We start from the raw sequence: 22,436 nt of genomic DNA on the forward strand, positions 1-22,436 counted from the left end.
TTTAGAGTATAATTTGTTTTGTTACAAACTGGAGCAACCCGTATTGAAATACGTCTGCTTTTTAATTCAGTTCCCTCACAATAACAAATGTATAATCAAATCAAGGAATTATGTAACCATGGGAAACAAGTCAATAATATTAAAATGGGGTTCTGTCAAGATTAATTCACTAGGTCAGTTAGTCGAATACTTACAGAAGCGTATTCCCGCAACAACAAAAATCTATCTTATCATAAGTTGCGATTTGTCGTGTACGTCAAGTTTTTCCTTCTCTTCTCTCCATTTGGGTTCTTTGCGAATAAAGTGATTAAGTTTGCTAGTACAGTCAAGTACACTTTACCAAGAGTTCATGTTCGCTTCAGTACCAACATAAATAAATCAACAGGTTTTTCCCCAGTGTAATACTCACATTCAACTAAAAATAACAAATAATAATTTGGTTTTACCCGTACACCGATGTGTGTTAGCACTGTATACTCAGTACTTTCCCCTTACACCGATGTGTGTTAGCACTGTATACTAAGTACTTTCCCCTTACACCGATGTGTGTTAGCACTGTATACTAAGTACTTTCCCGAGGCCTGTGAAAAAATATCACAGGCATGGAATTTTTTACATTGAAATCTCGAGCGAAGTGCAATTGTAAAAAGGAAAAGAAACAAAAAAGAATGTAATGAGTGTTTTTATGATTATAATTAGTGGACACTCGGATAACCGGCACAGTGCTAATTTCTCGTTAATACTGCAATTAGTTGTTGATGAGTCTGGTAGCGCAATCTTGAACATGGTCATTAGTAATACCACGCTACCTCAGTTGCGCTAACGTTTTGAACATTATCGGGATTGGCAATTAAATGAGATAGTTTGTGCAACGACTATCTTAATTAGACAGAGCAGGGAATAAGTGGTGACCATGCTTCATTAAAACTTTTATCCCTGTGTGTGATGTCATTAATGAGCACTGCGGTAGGGAACCAAAATGGCTTCCAACTAATAAACAACTACAACAACGTCAATTACTAACATTGGTTTTTGTCAATATCTGTGTTCGGCCATTCCACCTGATGCAACGACCCTAAGAAATATTTCATAGAAAGGAATATTAAAATATATTTGCAGAAAAAAAATCCAACGAACAATCCTTTGAACAATGTTCTCGTCCCAGAAGCTTAAAGTTATATCTAACATTTTTATTGTTTCTTATGTTTATTTTTAACACAGTGCATTCCCATATCAAGCCTTATATATTTACAGAAAACATCTAGTGAGCAATCCTTTGAACATTCTTCTCGTCCCAGCAAGTATATTAGTTTATTAGTTTTATATCTGACATTCTGATTGTTTCTTTTGTTTATTTGTAACACAGTGCATTCCCATATCAGGTCTTGGTTTTCAGCGAGGGGCTTATATATGCCAATGTTTGAAAGGTTACTACTTCCCTGATACGACAGCCAGTAGTCCAGCATTCAATGGCACTACACTTGAAGATGAGTACAGCAAGAGTGTACGTGGGTTACCTAATACATACGACAGGTTGGTCAATATTTGGTTTTTCAAATTTTGTTTGACGAAACGCCTCGAATATGACGAGTCAGGGGAAATAATGTTAGGGATCGTGCTTTTGATATAAGTTTAATATTGTCACTAGGGTATGTCACAAGAAAGACGTACCGTTATAATGGCACAACAATCCAGCTCGATCCAACTATCTGTCATATTGAACTCCACTAATCGCATATTTGAACAACACAGGAACAGCAAAATTTCAAAATGTTCAAAATGGCTGCCTTTGCATGTTTTTATTTTACCTATATTTTCAAAGGACAAATCTGCGATGGCCATACAGCCATCTTCATTATGACATACTCTTGACTGTAAACCCAATTCCACGTGTGCGTCATCAATCAAAGGGACAATTCAACAACAACCTCCAATATAAACTTTAGCTGTATTCCCCAAAACACACATGATGCCTCATTTTTTCGGAGGGTATTATTTAACACGCATGAATAAATGGGGCAGCATTTTTTCCGAATTCAGCAAACACTATTCCCCTCGCGGAAGATAGCACATGGAGTCAGTCCCAATGATGCCTTCATATTTAGGAGTTTGGCTTTGGGCTTTCGTGCTGGGAAAAAAATCTCATGGCTCAATTAATCAAAGAACTAAGATTGGTTTTATAAAATGTGTATCAATCTTAATTGAAGCAAAGTGTGATGTCCTATAACAAAACACAAGCTGGTATTCAATTAACTTTTGTGTGAAATCGAGCCCCGAAGACACCCAAAATATGAAAACCTTAAGCCACTGAGCAACCCTACTTGTCAATCAATTTGTATGTCATGTAATTTTTAACATGTTTTCTTTGTCTTCTTCTTAATTTACAGCAATTTGTTCGACTGCTTACAATGCGCAGAGAAATGTGATGAATGCGTGGACGACTCGCCTTGTTTCTTAAATCCATCTCCAATCTTAAAGATAGTTTCTCTATCTGTGACTGGCTTCTGTATTTTCATGCTGTTTCTCTTCACTATTTACACCTGGGTGCATCGAAATAATAAGGTGGGATTCCAAAGAAAATTCAATTTGAGTTTTGTGTCGGTTTATTTCCTCTGTAATTGAATGTTTTGATGTATTTTGCTGTGACCTTCGGATGGGACGTAAAGCCGTTGGCCCGTGCGTTGAGTAATGCACGTATAAAATAACCCAATGCTATTTTCGTTAAAACGGAATTTGCCCCGGTATTCCTGGTTTGATTTGCTGCTTACCAGTATGTAAACCATTACATTGTGGTATGTAGAAAATGTTTCATACTTCAAGAACGTAGCTCCCACCTTGAAGGAAAGTATTGAATGTTTGAGCGCCTTGAGCATCACTGATTTTGTGCGCCATCTAACTAAGAAGCCACTTTTATTATTGTTTTGTCATTATATTAAAGTCACTTGGAAGTGGTATTTTTTCAAAATAAAGCTTTTGTCACTAATATATGTGTTTTGATGAGTGGAATGTGAATAAACAGTTAACTAAGGTTTAAAAAAATCAGTTCTTATGTTATTTACAAATTTAAGAGTAGACCCCGACCCGAGAGGGCGCTGTTCGTGACGTAAATCGAGGCAGACTTTGCCTGTAATGCGTAGAGTAAACACAATTGCAAAGTACATGTACGGACCAAGTCGTGAGTTTGTACGTTTCAAAATGGCAATGCCGACCAGGTGTATTGCTGCTGAATGCAGAAAAACACTTTTTGAAATGTACCAACTCACGACTTGGACGTCAGGTACTTTGCACGTGTGTTTACTATACGCATTGCAGGCAAAGTCTGCCTCGATTGACGTCACAAAAGGGGTAGGCGGAGTCAGCCCCCCAAACAACTTATTGTTTTATTGTTCGTGAGCATATACTCTTATGTTTGAAAGAAAAAAAATCTATCTCCAGGTGACTTTTAAACATCTCAGTTTTGTTTATTCACATCTTTATGCAGGTTTTCAAAGCAGCAAGCCCAGGTCTTCTTTATGTTTTTCTACTTGGTTCAGCAATAATGTACTCAGAGGTTTGTATAATTAACTCACACAACTGGAAGCAATTATCTTCTGTTAGGAACGTCACCATTTGGATTGAGTTTTAATTGCTATGGTAATTAATGTTACGAGTACAAAGCAGACAGCTGTACCCCTACGGCATTGTGATATGGTTAAATTGATTGAAAACATTAATTCAAATTAGCGGATCGAATTGTGTGATTATGGCATGGCCCTTAATTATCACTTCTAATTACCGAACAATGATTTAAACAATGATTTGACATACGCCTTTACACCTTTATCGCGATGCAGCCATCTTGAATTTCTCCCATTGATATCAATGCTACCAAACCGAGGGTGGAAGAACAAACAAGTCTGGTTCCTAATTGCAAAATGATTATTAGCATTCATTACTGTCATTCGATACGAGTAAATCATGACCAAGATGAAGAAGCAAGGGTCTATTGAGTTAAGGGTGGGATATACTTTTGGTATGTTGTCAACCAGTATCCTCACGTATGAATATTAAATACGAAACTTAAGGAAGTTTGGGTTAAATTGGGCAATAAAGTTGCATGGAAATAATGAAAGAAAACACCCTTGTCGTATAGGGTATTGTGTGCTTTCAGATGCATGAGAAAGAGTTTGTAATAATGGTATGTGATGTGCTGGGATTGTGGCTTTGATGGTACAAGCTTTGAATTTGGCAAACAGTCAGAGTTTGTCGTCGCAAAGATATTTAGCTGCAAGGTCTTCGTAGAATTTACCTTTAAAAAAAAAACTCAGACAAAAAAATAAGAAGCAATTTTATAAATTTGAAAATTACCGTTCGAAGGTTATTTACGTTCAATGGACAGATACTCGATGACTTTGTCCAAAAACATCTTTTGCAAAAATCTATGCCTGACCTACTAAATTATCCTCTTTTCTTAAACAGGTTATTCTACGTGCAGTGTTTACAGGCACTTTGCCTTGTATTCTACAACCTTGGATACGCTATATCGGTATTGCTTTATCTTACGGTGCCCTGCTGTTTAAAACATGGAGGTAATTATTATTATGATTGTTTTTTATTTATAATAATGAAAAAAGAGAGATGATAACATGCCGATATCATGCTCCAGGGTCGTGGCCAAGCGGTCTAGTAGGGTGGTGGACCCAAGTGCTGTTATCTACAGGGTTTGAATCCTGTCCTGGTAAGTCGCGACGACACTTGTGTCTTTGAGCATCGCACTTGATTATAAATGCTTCTCTCCGTCCAGGAGTGCAAATGGGCACCGGTAGAAACTGGGTAATGACTTGCGATGGACAACCATCCTGTCCTGGGGGAATACAACAATTCCCAGTCGTTTTAAAGCCAAGTGAATCGGATATAAACACCGGTCTGATGAGCCTCATTGGCTTCGGACAGACTTTTATTTACTTTTTGTAAACGGTGGTCCTACCTGTAATCAACACCGTAGGTGCACGGCCATTTTATAGCCAATGTGTGTGTCGTGCCCAGCGGTCTAGAGCAAGGTTTCCCGGACCCGAGCTCCGGTGTTGTCTGCAGTGTGGGTTCGAAACCCGTTCATGAACCACGAGCAAGGCACTTAACCATAATGGCTTTGTACAATGTTGGGAATATAGTGCATTGTGCTCTACTAGCCAGACTTCTAAGTATACGCCGCTCCAAATCTTTTGAACAATATCCCTCCTTGCATTAGACAGTTTTCTTCACATCTAAGTTAAAAACCCATTTGCAATACTTCACCCATTTAATTCATTTTTGCTCTGTTTGTTTTTGTCTTTTACATTTTTTTTCTCGGCATGTTTTGTATTCCTTGTAATGCGCAGTAGTATACTCACTTATATAGATCACTGCGCAATATAAATGTCTGTATTATTATTATTATTATTTAACCTAGCCTTTAGTCAAGGCGCACGCGGCAGCCCCATGTAATGCACGAAAGAAAAAAAGACGGTTTCGGCTCTCGCTGGTCTTTTTTCGGGCTTGACATCCGGGGGTGCCGCCGTCGCGTTGGGTTTGATAAAAGGCTAGGGGTAGCCCCGTTTCAGCCCAAGGAGTAGGTGGCATATTGTGCCCCTGGTGACAGATGATTAACTTGATAGCCCAATCAGTTAAGTGTAGCCCTCACCTTCACGTGGCTGTCCGGCCTTGTGGTCTTAGACTATTTTTCATTTTAAAGGAATAACAAAAAGTAATTATCTGAAAAGGTCAAATTTTTGGTACGTTAATCAGTGATTCTGATTATAGTGTAAAGGTATGTAATAGAGATATCAAATCTGCCGCCCCGTGGCCTTCTAACACGGCTGACAATAGTAATTTATCATAGGACCAATTTCATTGAGTTGCTTCAGCGAACACCTTACTGGAAAAGAGACTTCTGGCTATTGTTTCATTATAATGTTTATGACAGGCCCTCATCATACAGAAACTTTTCTCAGATGTAAATACTTTTGAATCTCTCTCTTTAAAACCACTTTCCTTTGTTGAAAGGAATTTTTTTCTGAAAATTGTCATACGTCATCAATAGCGACCGTGTTTCTCGCCAAATATTTCCACCCCCCCCCCCCACCCCCAACGAACCGAACTCGTTCTCACTCCGTTCTGACAATGTAGTCTTGTTTAAAGACGATAGTTACCACAGTACGCCTCATGTGTGCGGCGAGGAGGGTTTAGGGTCTCGCGATAGTTGAGTGTGTTATGTGGATAGCAACGTCTTGCACCCAGACTACATTTCTCAGAACGTAGTGAGAACGAGTTTGGTGTGATGTTTCTTTTTTTTGCTGTAACAATTATGGCCATTAATTATTTTAATATTTACCGAATAATGCGTATCGTCCCTTTTAACAGAATCACCGTAGTGTTTACTGTCCGGAGCGCCAAGCCTGTCCGTATAAAGGACACCAGACTCTACGTCCGTATAGCAATACTAGTCTTATTGATGGTTATATTCCTGACCGTCGGAACCATCGTTGAGCAACCTACACTAGAGATTCGAGAAACATCAGCCAAGATGAAATATGAGATATGTACAATAACACTTTGGAGTTACATCGGTGAAGGAAGTGAGTAAAATAGTTCATGGGATTTATTTGTATACCATGCTCTCAAACACTTTGGAATACAAGAGAGTTGCTGTTGCAATAAATTAAATAATAATGTGAATTAGGTTATTGATCCATTAATGACATCACTTTGAGACAAATTATTGAATTACTAAAAATCAATTATTAATTACATCTACATTTTAGTTTATCTGATTAAAATGAGTTCCCTGGTTATTGTGTAGGCCCTAAAAAGCACTTAGCAAGTTCAGGCTGCAACACATAGTAAATCGTCTCATTACCAAATAGTTGAAAAGAAATGAACTAGTAATTTACCTGAACCAGACGTAATTTGTTTTATTACATTCATATTTTTTCAAATTAGGTTTTGACTGTTTGTTGTTGTCCCCCCCCCTCTCTCTCTTATCATCTTCCTATTTTCTTTCCCCTTTGTATTTATCTTCCTGTTCCACTTCCTCCTCATCATCATCCCCCTCTTTTCTTCTTCCTCTTACCCTTCCCCTTCCTCCCATTTTCCTCTTCTTCTCCTCCTTCTTGTTATTCTTCCCCATCTTCTTCCTCTTCCTTCATCTTCCTGTTCACCTTGCTCCTCCTGCTCATCCTCTAGTTCTTTTTTCTTCATCTTATAACTGTACACTTCCTCCATCTTTCCTCTTTTTCTTCTCCTCCTTCCTCTCCCTTCGTTTCTCATTCCTCATCTTCAACCTTCTGCTCTTTTCATCCATCTCTTCCTCTTCCTACAATTTTTATCTTGTTTCTCCTTCTCCACATCTTGTTCTTCTTCTTCTTATAATTATTAATAATCATTTTAATTTCCTAATCTAGTTACGCTTCTGCTCTTGTCATGGGGCATTTATCTGTGTGTGAAAGTGCGGAAAGCACCGTCTGCCTTCAACGAGAGTCAATTCATCAGTATTTGTATATACAACGAAACATTAATGGCGATCTTCAGCATCCTAATGAAAACAGTGTAAGTAAAATCAAAATGATATTTATTTTGGTTTTATCCTTTTACACCGATTAGTTTTTGTTTTTTTCAATTCTGGAGCAGTGTATAGGGCACTTCTCTAGATTTGCAACGGTCGTGGTCACTTCTCTAGATTTGGAACGGTCGTTGTCACTTCTCTAGATTTGCAACGGTCGTGGTCACTTCTCTAGATTTGCAACGGTCGTGGTCACTTCTCTAGATTTGCAACGGTCGTGGTCACTTCTCTAGATTTGCAACGGTCGTGGTCACTTCTCTAGATTTGCAACGTTCGTGGTCACTTCTCTAGATTTGCAACGGTGGTGGTCACTTCTCTAGATTTGCAACGGTCGTGGTCACTTCTCTAGATTTGCAACGGTCGTGGTCACTTCTCTAGATTTGCAACGGTCGTGGTCACTTCTCTAGATTTGCAACGGTCGTGGTCACTTCTCTAGATTTGCAACGGTGGTGGTCACTTCTCTAGATTTGCAACGGTCGTGGTCACTTCTCTAGATTTGCAACGGTGGTGGTCACTTCTCTAGATTTGCAACGGTCGTGGTCACTTCTCTAGATTTGCAACGGTCGTGGTCACTTCTCTAGATTTGCAACGGTCGTGGTCACTTCTCTAGATTTGCAACGGTCGTGGTCACTTCTCTAGATTTGCAACGGTCGTGGTCACTTCTCTAGATTTGCAACGGTCGTGGTCACTTCTCTAGATTTGCAACGGTCGTGGTCACTTCTCTAGATTTGCAACGGTCGTGGTCACTTCTCTAGATTTGCAACGGTCGTGGTCACTTCTCTAGATTTGCAACGGTCGTGGTCACTTCTCTAGATTTGCAAAGGTCGTGGTCACTTCTCTAAAATTGCAACGGTCGTGGTCACTTCTCTAGATTTGCAAAGGTCGTGGTCACTTCTCTAAAATTGCAAAGGTTGTGGGTTCGAGTCCCACCCGGTAGTTTACAGGTTGATTTCTTAGAGTTCGGGAAAGTACTGAGTATACAGTGCTAACAAACATCGCTGTTTGGGTAAAACCAAAATTAATATTATTTAACCCCGATGCAAATTAAGGTCGATCTGTTAAATAATATAGAATCAAATCTCTCTGCTTCGCCGAACTAAGTTGCGCTCTACTCTGCGCTTCTTTCGTCTATGCAATTTCTTTAAATTCTTGTCCATCTATCTGCTTTTATGTTTGCCTCACTGACCTGAGCTTTCTGCATCCAATCAGTCTACCCATCTTGCTCATCAACTCGTCCTATTTGTTCCTAAATCTCAATCCAAACATTGCAGTCGAGAAACCATGTCATTTAAATTAAAAAGCCAATGTTTTTGACTTAATTTTTAAATCTACGTCAACGAGTAAAACTAGCGTCAGGAACTGGCACAATTATCAGGGAAAATTTAATCACTTTTATTCAAATGTCACATTCATATGTTTATTAGAAAGAAAAAATCATACGAAAACCACATTTCTTAAATAAATTGACATAACAAGTTTCGAGAAACTATGCGCTATACATATTGAATTCTACCCGAGTGATCTGCCTGGGCTGTTTTCATCGAACTCGGGACTGTATCCCCCCTACTGAGTTTACATTACCCAGTGCACATCAGTGGAAGGGCAATCAATTCTTCTGCTTTTTTTAAACAAAAGCCGAGGTTAGGACACTGACTATAGCCCGGTTCATACTTCCTGCGAATGCGAATGCGAAGCGAATTTGACGTGAATTTGACGTCACACCCTCCTTTTGCAGCAATTATTCGCAAGGGAGTAGAGGAGAGTTCAACTGCTGCGAATTGTTCGTTGCGAATTTGTGACGTCAAGATTCGCTTCGCATTCGCATTCGCAGGAAGTACGAACCGGGCTTAACCATGGCCCAAACGGTAAACAGTGACGCACAAAACTCTGTTATTTACGTTGAAGCGAAATAAAAATTCTACTAAATTTCAGGATAATAAAAAATAAAATAAAAACTCTGATCCCCCATATTTATTTATCCAGCGATTGCTTGTTGAGTGATGCAGCAATCGCAATTTAAATCTCCAAGGCCAGGAAAGTTTAACAATTCAAAGTAGATTTACCGGGATGCTTTTAAGGGTCTAGATCATGTAAAGTAAGACGGACTGTTCCATTAGGATTGATACACAAAGCATCTTGTGAACAATTTAAGTGTAGTAACGGTGTGACATAAACCCATAAAATATTGTTCCATTAACCATTCAAGGTCACATCGGTGACTTAATTAGAAACTCCGCACAAGCGCTCGAAACTCTTAACAATTCACAAGAAGAAGATGACAAAAGGCAGCAAATCTTCCCTTTATCTTCTCCTGATGCGTGACCTTTTATTTTTAATCCTGAAATGAAAGCTTTAGGGAAATGGAACAAAAACATCGAGCTGCAGTAGATGTTTTAATCAAATTGACAACTCGTACAAAAAAATGTTCTATCGAATTAGCGGCTACGGCTGTGCCTTGGACCGCTTGCCATCATGTGATGAAACACGGACGTCCTAAGCAACACCCTTAGCAACAATTGTATCCCTAAGCCGCAGACGCAAGTTTGAATCCTGACCTGTACAAACTGCAATTTACCATACAGCTAAAGATGTCATCTGGCAAAAGTCATCCTCGACACAAACATAGGCCTTTTTGGAAACCCTGATCAGATTCAAGTTTCTGACGTTGTTCACATATTGAAACAATTTGCGAATGAACCTTATTTTGGATTTTAAACACTTTCGTTGATTTGTTGTATATAAAAATAATTATTATTTTATTATACGACTAGCAGGCATGGTGGCACTTCGCTTCAGTACAAAGCAAACCGGATGATACAACACCCTGTGAAACTTGCATGCCTGATCAACCCAGCCCCCCGATTTCACGAAACTCATCGCAAGTAGCGACGCATCGTTCACCAAACACGTCGTAAGCGCGACGAGTCGCAACACAAACTATTTTCACTCTTAATAAAAACAACCCTTTGGACGACGATGAACTGCTAAAGTTCTGCGGCTGTTTTATGTTGTGTACAACTTGGTCATGAAACAGTCGTGTATTATAGTTCATTCAAGATGGCAGACACTCAACCGTTTCGGACTAGTTGTTTAGGTTTTTGTTTTGTTTTTTGGTTTATAATTATTTATTTGTTTAGTTGTTTTAGTTTGTGTGTGTTCGTTTGTTATGCGTGTGTTTGTTTTCTTTTCTTTTACCCGTCCTTTTTTTTTTGGGGGGGGGGGGGGGGGTAAATTTCCATTTGTTGTCTAGTGTCTTCCCGATTGGTTCACGGAAAGTACGTGTGGTAATTGTTATGTCCTTTCATGCATTTTGTGCGTAAACAAATGAAACATAGCATTCTTACGACGACAACTTACGACGTGTTCTTCCTCGTTGTCAAGGAACTTGCGACGTATCCAACGCATCGTAACTTTGATGAAATCGATTTATACGCATCGCAACTTACGACGTGTAACCGGTCGCAACTTGTACTTGCGACGCGTCGCAGCGCTTCGTGAAATCGGGGGATTTTACTACGTGGCGTTAAAAACGCCTGCAATGAAAACATACGAATGTGAAGTTGCTCAGACCACTAATGTGAGGGAACACTTTACGCGTTATTTCATTAACCCATTTCCGCGACTAAGTTTAAAGACACTGGACACTATTGGTAATTGTCAAAGACCAGTCTTCTCACTTGGTGTATCTCACCATAGGCATAAAATAACCAACCTGTGAACATTTCAGCTCAATTGGTCGTCGATGTTTCGAGATAACTATGAACGAAAAAAAAACACCCTAGTCACACGAAGTTGTGTGCTTTCAGATGCTTGATTTCGAGACCTCATTACCAAGTAAGGTTTTATGCTTATAATTATTTGGAGTAATTACCAATAGTGCCCACTGCCTTTAAAAGTAAATATAACTTGATTGCACACATTTTTATTAGACAGGTTGGCGTTTACAAATGGTGTACGAAAGACACAATGTTTCAAGGTCCGGTACGAACTTGTCACGCTAAAAAAGCTTGTCAATACTTATTACATTTACTGTGATTTTCTTTTAGCGATACTGTACTGTGTTTATTCCTAGTTGAACCAGAAGGCACCAATGTCCAAAATACCGAGTTGTAAAGAGTGCTTAAACTCTGCTGAGATGTATAGACATGCGTAACTGAAAAACAAAATACAACTGTTATTGCAGTTAGACTGAGGACGCTGAACTCTTGTAAATGAGTTACTACCAGTTATGGTTTGCACTGGGGACTGCACTGTAGATAAACTGACCATTACATGTGGGCGCTTTCCCTAATGGGTTTAAATCGAAGCATGAATAAGCTATTTGTCAAGGTCTTCGTGTTAGCTAAGCTTTGTAGAGCCACGGTCAAAAGCGACTGGTAAGGGGAGACACAAAAATAAAATATTAGGGTGTTATAATATTCTGTATTTGTCGCGAGTCATGACCCCATGAAACTGTTCAAATTTGTGTTTTATTGGTTGCAGTATTTTGGAGTCGATAGAGGAGCTTGCAGCCGACAAAGAGTTATTGGTTGAAGTTTGCCGTGTACACCTTACTGTTACAATCATGGTTGCCTTATTGTATGGGTCAAAGGTCAGTAATATTACTGAGGCTATTGGGGTTGGTTGGGTCACTTCAGCAAGGAAAATTGAGAGTTTAACTTTTTCTCCCAGAATATCACATTTATAAAAACAAATATGAAGTTTATGGTTATTAACCTTCTTTTTGAGAATTGCAAAGGGTCATGTGGTCTTCGGGTTGGGTGTTTTGTGTTTTTAATAAATGGCGTTTGTAAGTATAAAATGTTTACACTTTGAAAGAGTTGGATCCAGCGTTTTATTTGTTAAATCTAGCATTTAAAATTTTCTATCCAACGCAAAAAGGGGCAATTCAACAATTTAAGTGTTATTTAAACATTTCTAAAAAATATTCCTTGGAATTGTTGGATCGGCTTTTTAAACGTTAAACTGGCAGTTAAATTGTTGACTGAATGCTTTAAAATGCTGGATTTAACATATAGAATGATGGATTCAACACTTTCAAAGAGTAGTCACTCACCGAACTCATGCAAGTGTTGGATTCAACTCTTAGTTTTTAGAGTGTATACTGTGCCGAACCTCCGGAGATATTCGCACAATGTTTGGTTGGAAGGATATTTTTTAAAAGAAAATTGTAACTATTTCTTGTAATATTCCTTGGTAGGCCCTTTTTTAGACCTGTGACGCACATACCACGATGAAGCACCAAATGTTTTTACTCATAAACACTGTGGACCCAATGATCCGCTAGTTAATTGTATAATATTCGAATTCCAGAGGTTATCTCAACACACTTGAGATGTTTTAGTTATTGAACAATAATATAAAGGATAAGGCTAAATGCGAATAGCACCATTTAACAAAATTTTAAGGCATTGTGCCGCTTTAAACTACTCTTGTGTAGCAGCCACATTCAAGTCGTGGATGTAATAAAAAGATGAATTAGATATATTACCTCCAACCTCTTCAGAATAATGGAATGCGCCAGTCCCGGCCTTGTGGCGAGATATTGATAATTAAAATCGAACAGATTTCTTGTTTTTGTCCTTTAAGGTGAATCTCAGGGCTGACAACATGATTAAAAAGCCTGTCAGATATTTTGTGAAGTTTGATTTTATGTGACCTCGCACTCAATAAGTGTCATAATTCCTTCGACCCTAGATATACCACGTGGTGCATTTCAAGGAGACCGGGGGTTCTCAATTTGAAATGAAGTCAAAAGACAGAAAGGCACGAGGTGGGCAGAGTGCGTCGACAGGGCTGACCACATTGGATTCAATATCACCAACTATTGATTTCTGCTACACAAACCCTGACGTTAAAGTGAGTTTCGATCGCTCTTTATTCTGATATGTCGGTTTTTTAAACTGATAAGAGCCATTAGTGTGTCATTAAAACCCCGAGTACGAGGTTGTTTAATAATGGGAGACTTTGGAAGGCTATGTGGCCTGCGACTGCGACTGTGAAGCGATTTGTGATGCCACAGGGCTGTTTTCGCAGCGAATGTTTGTAGGAGTTGAACACAAGTCAACATTGGAGTGCATGTGACCCAGAATGATTGATCTAGCCACGAAGTATAAAAGGGGCAAACGAAGACAATTTAAAAAAAGAACATGATACGTTTTCTGCTCTCTAGGCTTCAATGTTCTTAATGTCACGTTTTGAAAATGTTACCCACAAAATACAATTTTTAATAATTATATTAAATATCTCTTTCCTAAAGGCCGAAGTGACGAGAATGGAACAAGTTCTTAACTCAATCAAAGAGGCAATGACGCTCCGTGATGATGAAGTATCGGTGAAGACGTCTATTTTAAGCCTCGTGAAAGAACATAAACTGCGTCTTGAGAAAGAGAAGCAGAGGGCCTTGAGGGGGGAAGAGGAGTGTCCAGGGCCATCAGGAATTACACGTGGTACTGTTACACTTAGTGTTACACCTCCAGATGGCGTTACACCTGTTGTTACATCTACTGGTGGTGTTTCACCCGATGTTACATCTGTTGATGGCGTTACACCTGTTGTTACATTTACTGGTGGTGTTTCACCCGGTGTTACATCTGTTGATACACCTGGTTTTGCACATCTTGATAATGTTACACCTGGTGTTACAAAAACTGATGGTGTTACACATGGTGTTACATCTGATGATGGTGTTACCCCTGGTATTACAAATGTGGATGATGTTACGCCTGGTATTACACGTGATGGTGATGTTACGCCTGGTATTACAAATGTGGATAATGTTACGCCTGGTGCTACATCTGATGATGGTGTCACACCTGGCGTTGCAAAAAAGGATGATGTTACGCCGGGTGTTGTAAATGCTGATTATGTTGTACATGGTGCCACATCTGATAATTGTGTTACGCATGGTGTTACACATGTTGATGCTGTGACACTTGTTGTGACACATGATAATTATGTTACACTTGGTGTTACACCCGCTGATAGTGTAACACCCGCTGATAGTGTTACACCAGCTGATAGTGTTACACCAGCTGATAGTGTTACACCCGTTGATACATATGTTGATGATGCTAAACCCGGTGATACATCTGCAGATGGTGTTACACCAACTATTACATCTGTTGGTGATGTTAGACTTGGTGTTACACCTGCTGATGTTGTTATATCTGGTGTTACGCCTTCTGATTGTGTTACACTTAGTGTTATGACTGTTGATGATGTTCCACCTGGTGTTGCACATCTCGATGATGTAAGACTTGGTGTTACACCTGCTGATGGTGTTACAGCTGATAACAATAACAATATGTTTTCATAAAGCGTCTTTGTTAAAAAAACAAGATCAAAGCGCTCTACAAAACAGGACGAGAAAGGGATAATATTGAGAGTTTCACATTTTGGCACAAGCTAAAAAAAAGGATCTGTCCTAGAGAGATTTTAAATCAGTAAGAAGTTTTCATCAGAAGATCGAAGTCCCGCTCTGCCTGTTTGATGGTGTTACACCTGGTGTTATTTCTGATGATGATGTTACACCTGGTGTTATTTCTGCTGATGGTTTTACACCTGTTTTTACATCTGCTGATGATGTTACACCTGATGTAACATCTGCTGATGGTGTTACACTTGGTGTTACATCTGTTGATGGTGTAACACCTGATGTAACATCTGCTGATGGTGTTACACTTGGTGTTATATCTGCTGAGGGTAATGCACCTAGTCACGAGATACTTACACAGAATAAGATTGATTTCAATATAAACCTACATGCCTTTCAGGATTACGAACACGACGCTGACAACAATCACGACGACGACAATGGACGAATATCAAAATATTATAATCAACATTATTATTAATTTTGGTAACTTTTCAACAAAATAAAATTATGCAACTTTAAAAGGTTTTGTATTTTATTGAAAAACAGTTGTAGATCGACATAATTATTTTCTCCGAAATGTATTGCTGACAAACGAAGTAACTTAGACAAAGTGCGCAAAGCAATTCCCAACAATTTGGTAATACTGTAGTATGATATGCAAGTCGGGACAACAAAGCAACTTTTGCACAAACTATGACTACTACAATGGTTTCTCAAAATGACATGAATATTCACTATTATGCAAATGAAGATCACGAGACTCGGACACAATTTCTAATAAAAACCAGCACCACTCAAAGCACGACAACGACGTCATTAAAGTAATGCAATAGACAAATCACTTACAACCTCAACCCCACGCGTAGCCAGATTATCTGACGTCACACTTCGAGGCTCGTGAACCAGAGAGTGGCCGCTGACCCATAGGTCAATCCCCATCCATAACCACCTTTCACCTATATATTCATTTTACAAGGAGATACGCACTCAACTCATTCACCTCCTTATGTACTATACACATGCATGCAGACGACAGGAAGTTAGCTTTCCATTGTTTTGCATGATTGGTCCGGAAATGTTTGTAATCTGCATCAACATCACCTCAGACTCATCAAAACAAAATGATGTGTAAAGCTTACATCACTGCTGCACGCTTGTATCCAATGGCATCAATGTAGCCAATGAAATCACTAGTTCTGAAAAGTACCTGTCTTATAAGGGGACCAGTCTATACCCCACGCCACGTGTGGAGATGCAAACAAGAGAGGGCGGTTGTTATCAAACGCAGTTTTGACTACGTAGCCGACGTAGAACAAGAAAGAGCAGACGATAGACGCCACGTCGCCTGGCTGGCTTCTGTATCACATAAAATGACATAGTAGAACCGGACCAAATTTCAAACAGCCAATGTTGTGCTTACTGTGCCATTTCCATTTCATAGCGCTGCTCACCATAAACACAAGAAAAGGCGTTCTATTATCCGGTGCTTACATATGAAAATGAAAACAAAACAAATCAAAGATAACCGCCTTATGTTCTGGCTTATCTGTGAATACACTCATGATGAGCACATTGTTATGCTATCCTGGTGTCATGTGTTTTCAGTATGATAACAGGAAAATTGTTCACAATCAAAAACTGATTTTTTCAAATCATCTATCCAATTTTTTTAACAATATTACTTACACTTCATGGTGTGTTGGAATTTTTTAAGTTTTGGTTTTACGTTGCGAGAGACAGTCCGCCATAACAGTGCTTATGCATGCAAGACATTGGAGCAACGTCATATGTTTTCACACCTTTCATTGGTTGGTATTTTATTGAATATTCCGAAGCTAGTATGGCGTGCAAAATAATCAAAAATGTTATTGAATTACTACTTAACAAATTTAATTACATTTTTGTCCCAAGGTTTTATGGCTACTATATTAGAATCGAGAGATATCATAAGGCAAGGTAGTAAAACACCCCACCCCCCTTAAAACACACACACTTCATAACAATCCGTTTCCCCCCCATTTTAGACCAGTAATGTATTGTTTTAGGAGATAAGAAACCAATCTATGATATATTCTCTTTAATATAGATGTAATATTTTTTACGCTTATAGGAATTTATTACAGTATGCAGTTAATCAACAATTTGTTTTTTGTAATTTTCACGTAAAATATTTTAATTATTTCCTCATATTTGCACACCATAGAATTACAAATAGTAACCACCTCACGTGATCCATCTAGTGACTAAAACAGAATGAAACTCAATCTTGCAGATAGTAATTTTGTTTTGAACTTTCGAGGTTGGATGATGTTTCTTTGACTCATTTGAATGTTGCCATAATATTGCACTAGTGATTTGTACCAAAAAACAATCATTTTATTAATATTTGATCATAACCAACGTCAGGAAACTTTATTCTCAGCATGATTAAGCCTGATAAAAATACAGACCGTGAGTAAACTGCATAGCTTCTGCAACCGGTGCAGCTTGCACAATCTTGCGGTAAACGGTAATCAGAGTTGGGGTTCGAAAACATATGAGGGTCGATATCGTATGACGCTACGATACTGTTAACATGACATTTTGCTTATACCGTTAAGCAGCTCTTTGTTTTTGGGCCTTGCTCACACGCTGTGGCTGTGGTGGCTGAGTTACTCGTTCTAACTTAGGACTAGCCACACGTGTTGTATATCCCCTAGGACTAGTCCTAGTCCTAACTTTTTGTGAAATCGACTCAAGGGCAGAGATGAGTATCACATGACGGCTAACTGAACGCTCTTGTTTAGTTTTTCTAACACGCGAAGGCTAATCACGCACCCATAGTAAACTGACACACGGGTAAGCATTTGCTACAAAAAGGACAGATAACTTTTATATTTTTCCACTACGTCTAATTAACTTAAGTTCTATTTTTGTGTAAACAATTACAGTATAAATTATTTAGTTCAGCAAATAAACATGTGTTAACTATTGTAAAGTGCACTGGGCTACAGTATCCTCATTATTTTATTATCTTGTTGACTATTAAATTTGAAAATGTATGACTTGCCTAAAGGTATTTTAAATAATAAAAGGGGATAGAAGATTACCTATTTTGTGATCATATTAATATCCAATTAATATGCATGCCCATCGATTATCGTAGATGGTTGATAATTGTTTTTTTTGTAAACACAGTGACATTTTTTTGTAAACCATAATGAATGAACATCACAAAAAGAAGAAATAAAACAATAATTGAGTTTTATCAAACGAGAGTTCATTCTCTACCCGATTTCGAGTCCTTCTTTTCCCGCCCATTTAACATTTCTTTGTCTGAGATTAATTCAAGAGTCACTCACTCAGATTTCATTGTGTTCAATCCCGTGTGAACTGAGCAAGTCTCGCGAGTTTGCTGAAAGCTGGTTCTGTGGTTTCACATTATATACCTCTCCAAGGTCAAATTGAGTTTTGTTATGCACTCGACATGTGAGCCAACCTTACCTCAACATAAAAGATGGGGGGGATTTCTTACTTTCAGAGCAAATTCGTAAACATGACGCTATCGGATAACAGCAAATAATGGGTCTGTACATTCAAAGAGAATTTTTAAAAAAAATAATAAAAAATAAAGAAATTGTCTGAACGAAAAAGACAATACATTTGCATGTGACGTCACGGTTTTAGGGACTATGGCAAAGTTTGCACTTAAAATGTATGAAACACAGTTGCATTTTACACCATTATAACGTGCGGTTGGAGATTTGAAAAATGAGCGGATAAACTGAACTCGAAAGCTACATGAAAGTGTCTATAAGTGTGCAGTTAGCGGCTACGTGTTTCCGACACCGCAACAACAGAGGGCGCCCTGCAGCTAAACACGCTGCCAGTGATTGTTTTGCATTTTTATACAAAACAAACTATAAATAATAATAATATCGAAATCTTACTAACCAAAATAGTTGTAAAGTTACCTATAGGCCTATTGCCCTGGCAGCTCAACACAGAACCACCACGTTTTTTATTCAAAGAGTCCACGTATAATAATTTTATCTCACACCATGCAAGCACCGTCTAATCATACACTTGAATGTGCACACGGAGACTGTCAACAGTAATGTATATATTATTATAGCCCGAGAATAACAAACTAAACAAAAAGCATATTAATGAAAATAAATCCCCAACGCCTTTGTCAAGGCTAACGGGCAGGTTGATTGTGACGAGTGGCTGGCACATCTCGCTCGTTGTAAATGAAACAAATACTTGTTATTTGTAGACAATCAGGTACTTTTATGAAACAGCAGTTTATGGTTGCACTTTAGAAGCACAACGTTGTTGCAATAACAACATTGTTTAGCTCCAAGTGCAAACACTGATTTATGATATTTTCAACTTACAACTTCCTCTTGCGCAAAAACCTTTTGTTTTGTCAAGCATTGAATCAAAAACCTACCCAAACAAAGGTTGTTTAAAACTATTGCCTTAAAATGTTATCTTATCTACTATAAAGGCAAGTTTCTAGACAGTGTAGCGAACAGGACTGAATAAACTCGGTATTAATCTTAAGTTACCATTAATAGGCTTCATTTTGTCAAACTCTAGTAAAGTGATAAGTGAATCTAATTTTACATGTTATTATTGTGTTTATATAAGTTTAGAAATAACACAAGAAAAAAAGCAATCTTGAAAAACCAACTACGAAATGCAATTAATTCTTTTGAAGTTTTAAAGAAGAGAAAACAAACTTGATTATACATTCATAAAAACAAAACAGCAATTCTACAGTTTTGACAAGGCGTTCAAGGCGTGGGGGGGGGCTTGGTGGGGTGGGGGGTTGGTGGGCGGGACAAATCTATTAAAGATGGAGCCTGCTATGAAGCAGAGGGCGGTGTCTTTTACGGCATGGGGTCCGGGCCCGCCGCAGGGCCCGGGAAAATTTTGCATTCCAGATGCAGGCTGTGCTGCAATGTTATCATTAGGCCAATAAGAGGCGAAAAATGGAACAGAACATTTTGAAATGTGAGCAGCAGTCGAACCTTTTGGGTTAACAGCGTCAAGTTCAGGTGCGGATCTATGACACAAATTTTAGGGGGCAATTCTGTCAATTTGAGTTAGCATGAGAGTGTGAAGCCTTCACAGCATCCGGGCCCGCTTAAGGGCCCGGGAAAATTTTGCATTCTAGATGCTCTGTGGTGCAATCTTAGGCCATTAATAGAGACCCAATGGCAAACGAAACCGAACAAAAAGTTTTCAAAATTTGAGCAATAGAATTTTTGCCTTTTTGGATTTTTGAAAATACTTTGACTTTCATTATTAATGAAAAAGATGGGTATGTGTAGAGGGGATTGTTCGCAATGCTTGTACGCAAGGTTTGCGGGAAAAGCAAACAATCTCAGACACGTTTCAGTTGAATGTTGTGTCAAATGGAACAGAGAAATGACAACCTTGCATGGGTGCGGAGTTATCGGTTATAGTGTGTTATCTTACCGTCCATCCACCACCGTCTGTCTCCATATCACAATACACATTGACAGCCCCACCGGAGCCTAAAGGTTGAACCGTGTACACGCCACTAAATGATGCACCACTTGCAAAAATCTGGGAACAATCCTTTGGAAAGGCAGCTGTACACATTGATGAAAACCCAAACATTCTTTGGTTATTCATGTATACGTGCAACGACTTAATTAGTTCCATTTAATATTCAAAACTCAGTGCAAGGAAAAAACAAAGTACTTGAATTATTTCACTATTAATTTATGCGGGATGTGAACCTGCGACTTCAGGTTTTACGCTAAGTATTTTTAACCCCAAGCTTTCAAACGCATGTATTCACATCTTTAAAGCCACAATTGGGCCGCATTCATAAAACTTAGCAATTGCTTTTTCTAGGATTTTGCTTACATTATACATCTGTATAAAGATGTAATCAAAAGCCTAGAAAGGCCATTGCTGTTATTTTTATGAATACGGCCCATTAATAACTGGCTCTCATCGATGTGGTTCTCTTTGCTATTTCGACTGTAATGTGAGCCTGGTTCAAACAAATTTAAGAAATTAAACTACTTGTCGGTATTGACGGGATGAACCAACTTGTTCAGCAGATTTCTTTATAAAGTTAACCTAATTTTCTTTAACTGAATTTAATGACCCTTTGGAAGTATCCATATGTTACTCCGAGGATGAGAGAATAATTACTTCTTAGGGCAAATAGGAAAACAAACAAAGCTCAAAAATGTGTGATTTCATCCAAATTAATGTTCGGTATTGTAAAGGGGGAAACAGTCTTCAATTTACAGGAAAATTTTTAGTAAGTTTTAGCTGATTAGTCGAACATTGTCAAAAAATAATATAATAAACTTACCATAAATGACTTTGACTAGGGTAGATACTGCATCTTGCAGCTCCTCCAGCTGTCGTTTGAGACCTTGTATCTCAGAAGAAGCCGTTTGATTTGCGGAGCGTCTGCAAACGGGCGGATTGACTGTGATGTGTGGCTGACACACACATCGTTCATCAGTCTCACTTGTCGAAGCCCCAATGCTTTGCTGAGTTTGAGATCTTGCTCTCATAGCAAAATAAGCTATGAAGACTAGTATGGTAAGTTTTACACATGCTGGTGCCATTTTTATGCAGACTGAAACCTATTATTTTTCAGCAATATCCTACTTTTTGACCAAACGGCTTATGTTTTTTTAATTTCAGAGGCACAGAATACCAAGAACTGGCTCACAGTGTAGAGACGTCGACTTATTTTATTTTCAACTTACCACTTCCTCTTGCGCACAAACTTGTTTTGGTCAAGCACTGATCGAAAAACCAACCTAAATAAATTACCTCATAATGTTGTCAAATCTATTACTGACAATTATGACGGTATACCAAAGTTGACATAAGGAATTTGAATACAGCGGTAAACTTGGCCCCTCCCTCCTCCCTTCCCGAATGCTCCCCTAAAACATGGGCTGGATTCAAAAGAGGGCGCTACACAAAAAACAAGAATTTCTCCGGAGGCAGAATCTCCTATCAATTCTACAAAACTGGATTTTGATCAAGGCATGCTGATGTTTTTGTGAGACAGATGTCTCTTTTTCAGTCACTCGTGCTACGATATTGGCTAACAAAGTGAACTTAACCAATAAAGACTGCTGTCTCTCCTGTCGTATCATCATTGCGAACGTGCAAGCATGGATGAAAAATCCTTCCTCCATGGTGCAAGACACCATTTTTGACAGGGAGGTAGAATCATGGAGGTATAATTAAAGGGTGTAATAATTATGTACTTTTTCCTAACAAAAAACACACAGTGTCCACAGATTTACATTAAACTTACACAGTTTGAAGATTATGATAGTAGAAAGCTTCCCTTGAAATTGTAAGTACTGAGGTGCTGTAGTTTTTGAGAAATGAGTAAAAGTAATAAGTTTCGTCTCAGTTTTAGCATGTAAAAACGTATTAACCAGTTATGCTATGGTTTTGGTATAACTACATGCTAAAATA

General features: G+C 38.5%; 1 protein-coding gene across 1 annotated transcript in view; it reads left to right on the top strand.

The window, feature by feature from the left end:
* The window catches only part of LOC117289149 (probable G-protein coupled receptor 158), a 31,749-nt gene extending 15,173 nt beyond the window's left edge, over window positions 1-16,576 (top strand). The window contains exons 3-11 of the mRNA XM_033770144.1: window positions 1,367-1,533; window positions 2,388-2,562; window positions 3,482-3,550; window positions 4,459-4,568; window positions 6,379-6,593; window positions 7,419-7,563; window positions 12,059-12,167; window positions 13,274-13,435; window positions 13,836-16,576. Of these exons, the coding sequence (XP_033626035.1) occupies window positions 1,367-1,533; window positions 2,388-2,562; window positions 3,482-3,550; window positions 4,459-4,568; window positions 6,379-6,593; window positions 7,419-7,563; window positions 12,059-12,167; window positions 13,274-13,435; window positions 13,836-14,894 (2,211 nt within the window). The 3' untranslated portion in view covers window positions 14,895-16,576. The remainder of the gene's footprint in view (window positions 1-1,366; window positions 1,534-2,387; window positions 2,563-3,481; window positions 3,551-4,458; window positions 4,569-6,378; window positions 6,594-7,418; window positions 7,564-12,058; window positions 12,168-13,273; window positions 13,436-13,835) is intronic.
* Window positions 16,577-22,436: the final 5,860 nt, after the last annotated feature.

The sequence above is a fragment of the Asterias rubens genome, chromosome 4, assembly GCF_902459465.1.
Source record: "Asterias rubens chromosome 4, eAstRub1.3, whole genome shotgun sequence".
Lineage (NCBI taxonomy): Eukaryota > Metazoa > Echinodermata > Asteroidea > Forcipulatida > Asteriidae > Asterias > Asterias rubens.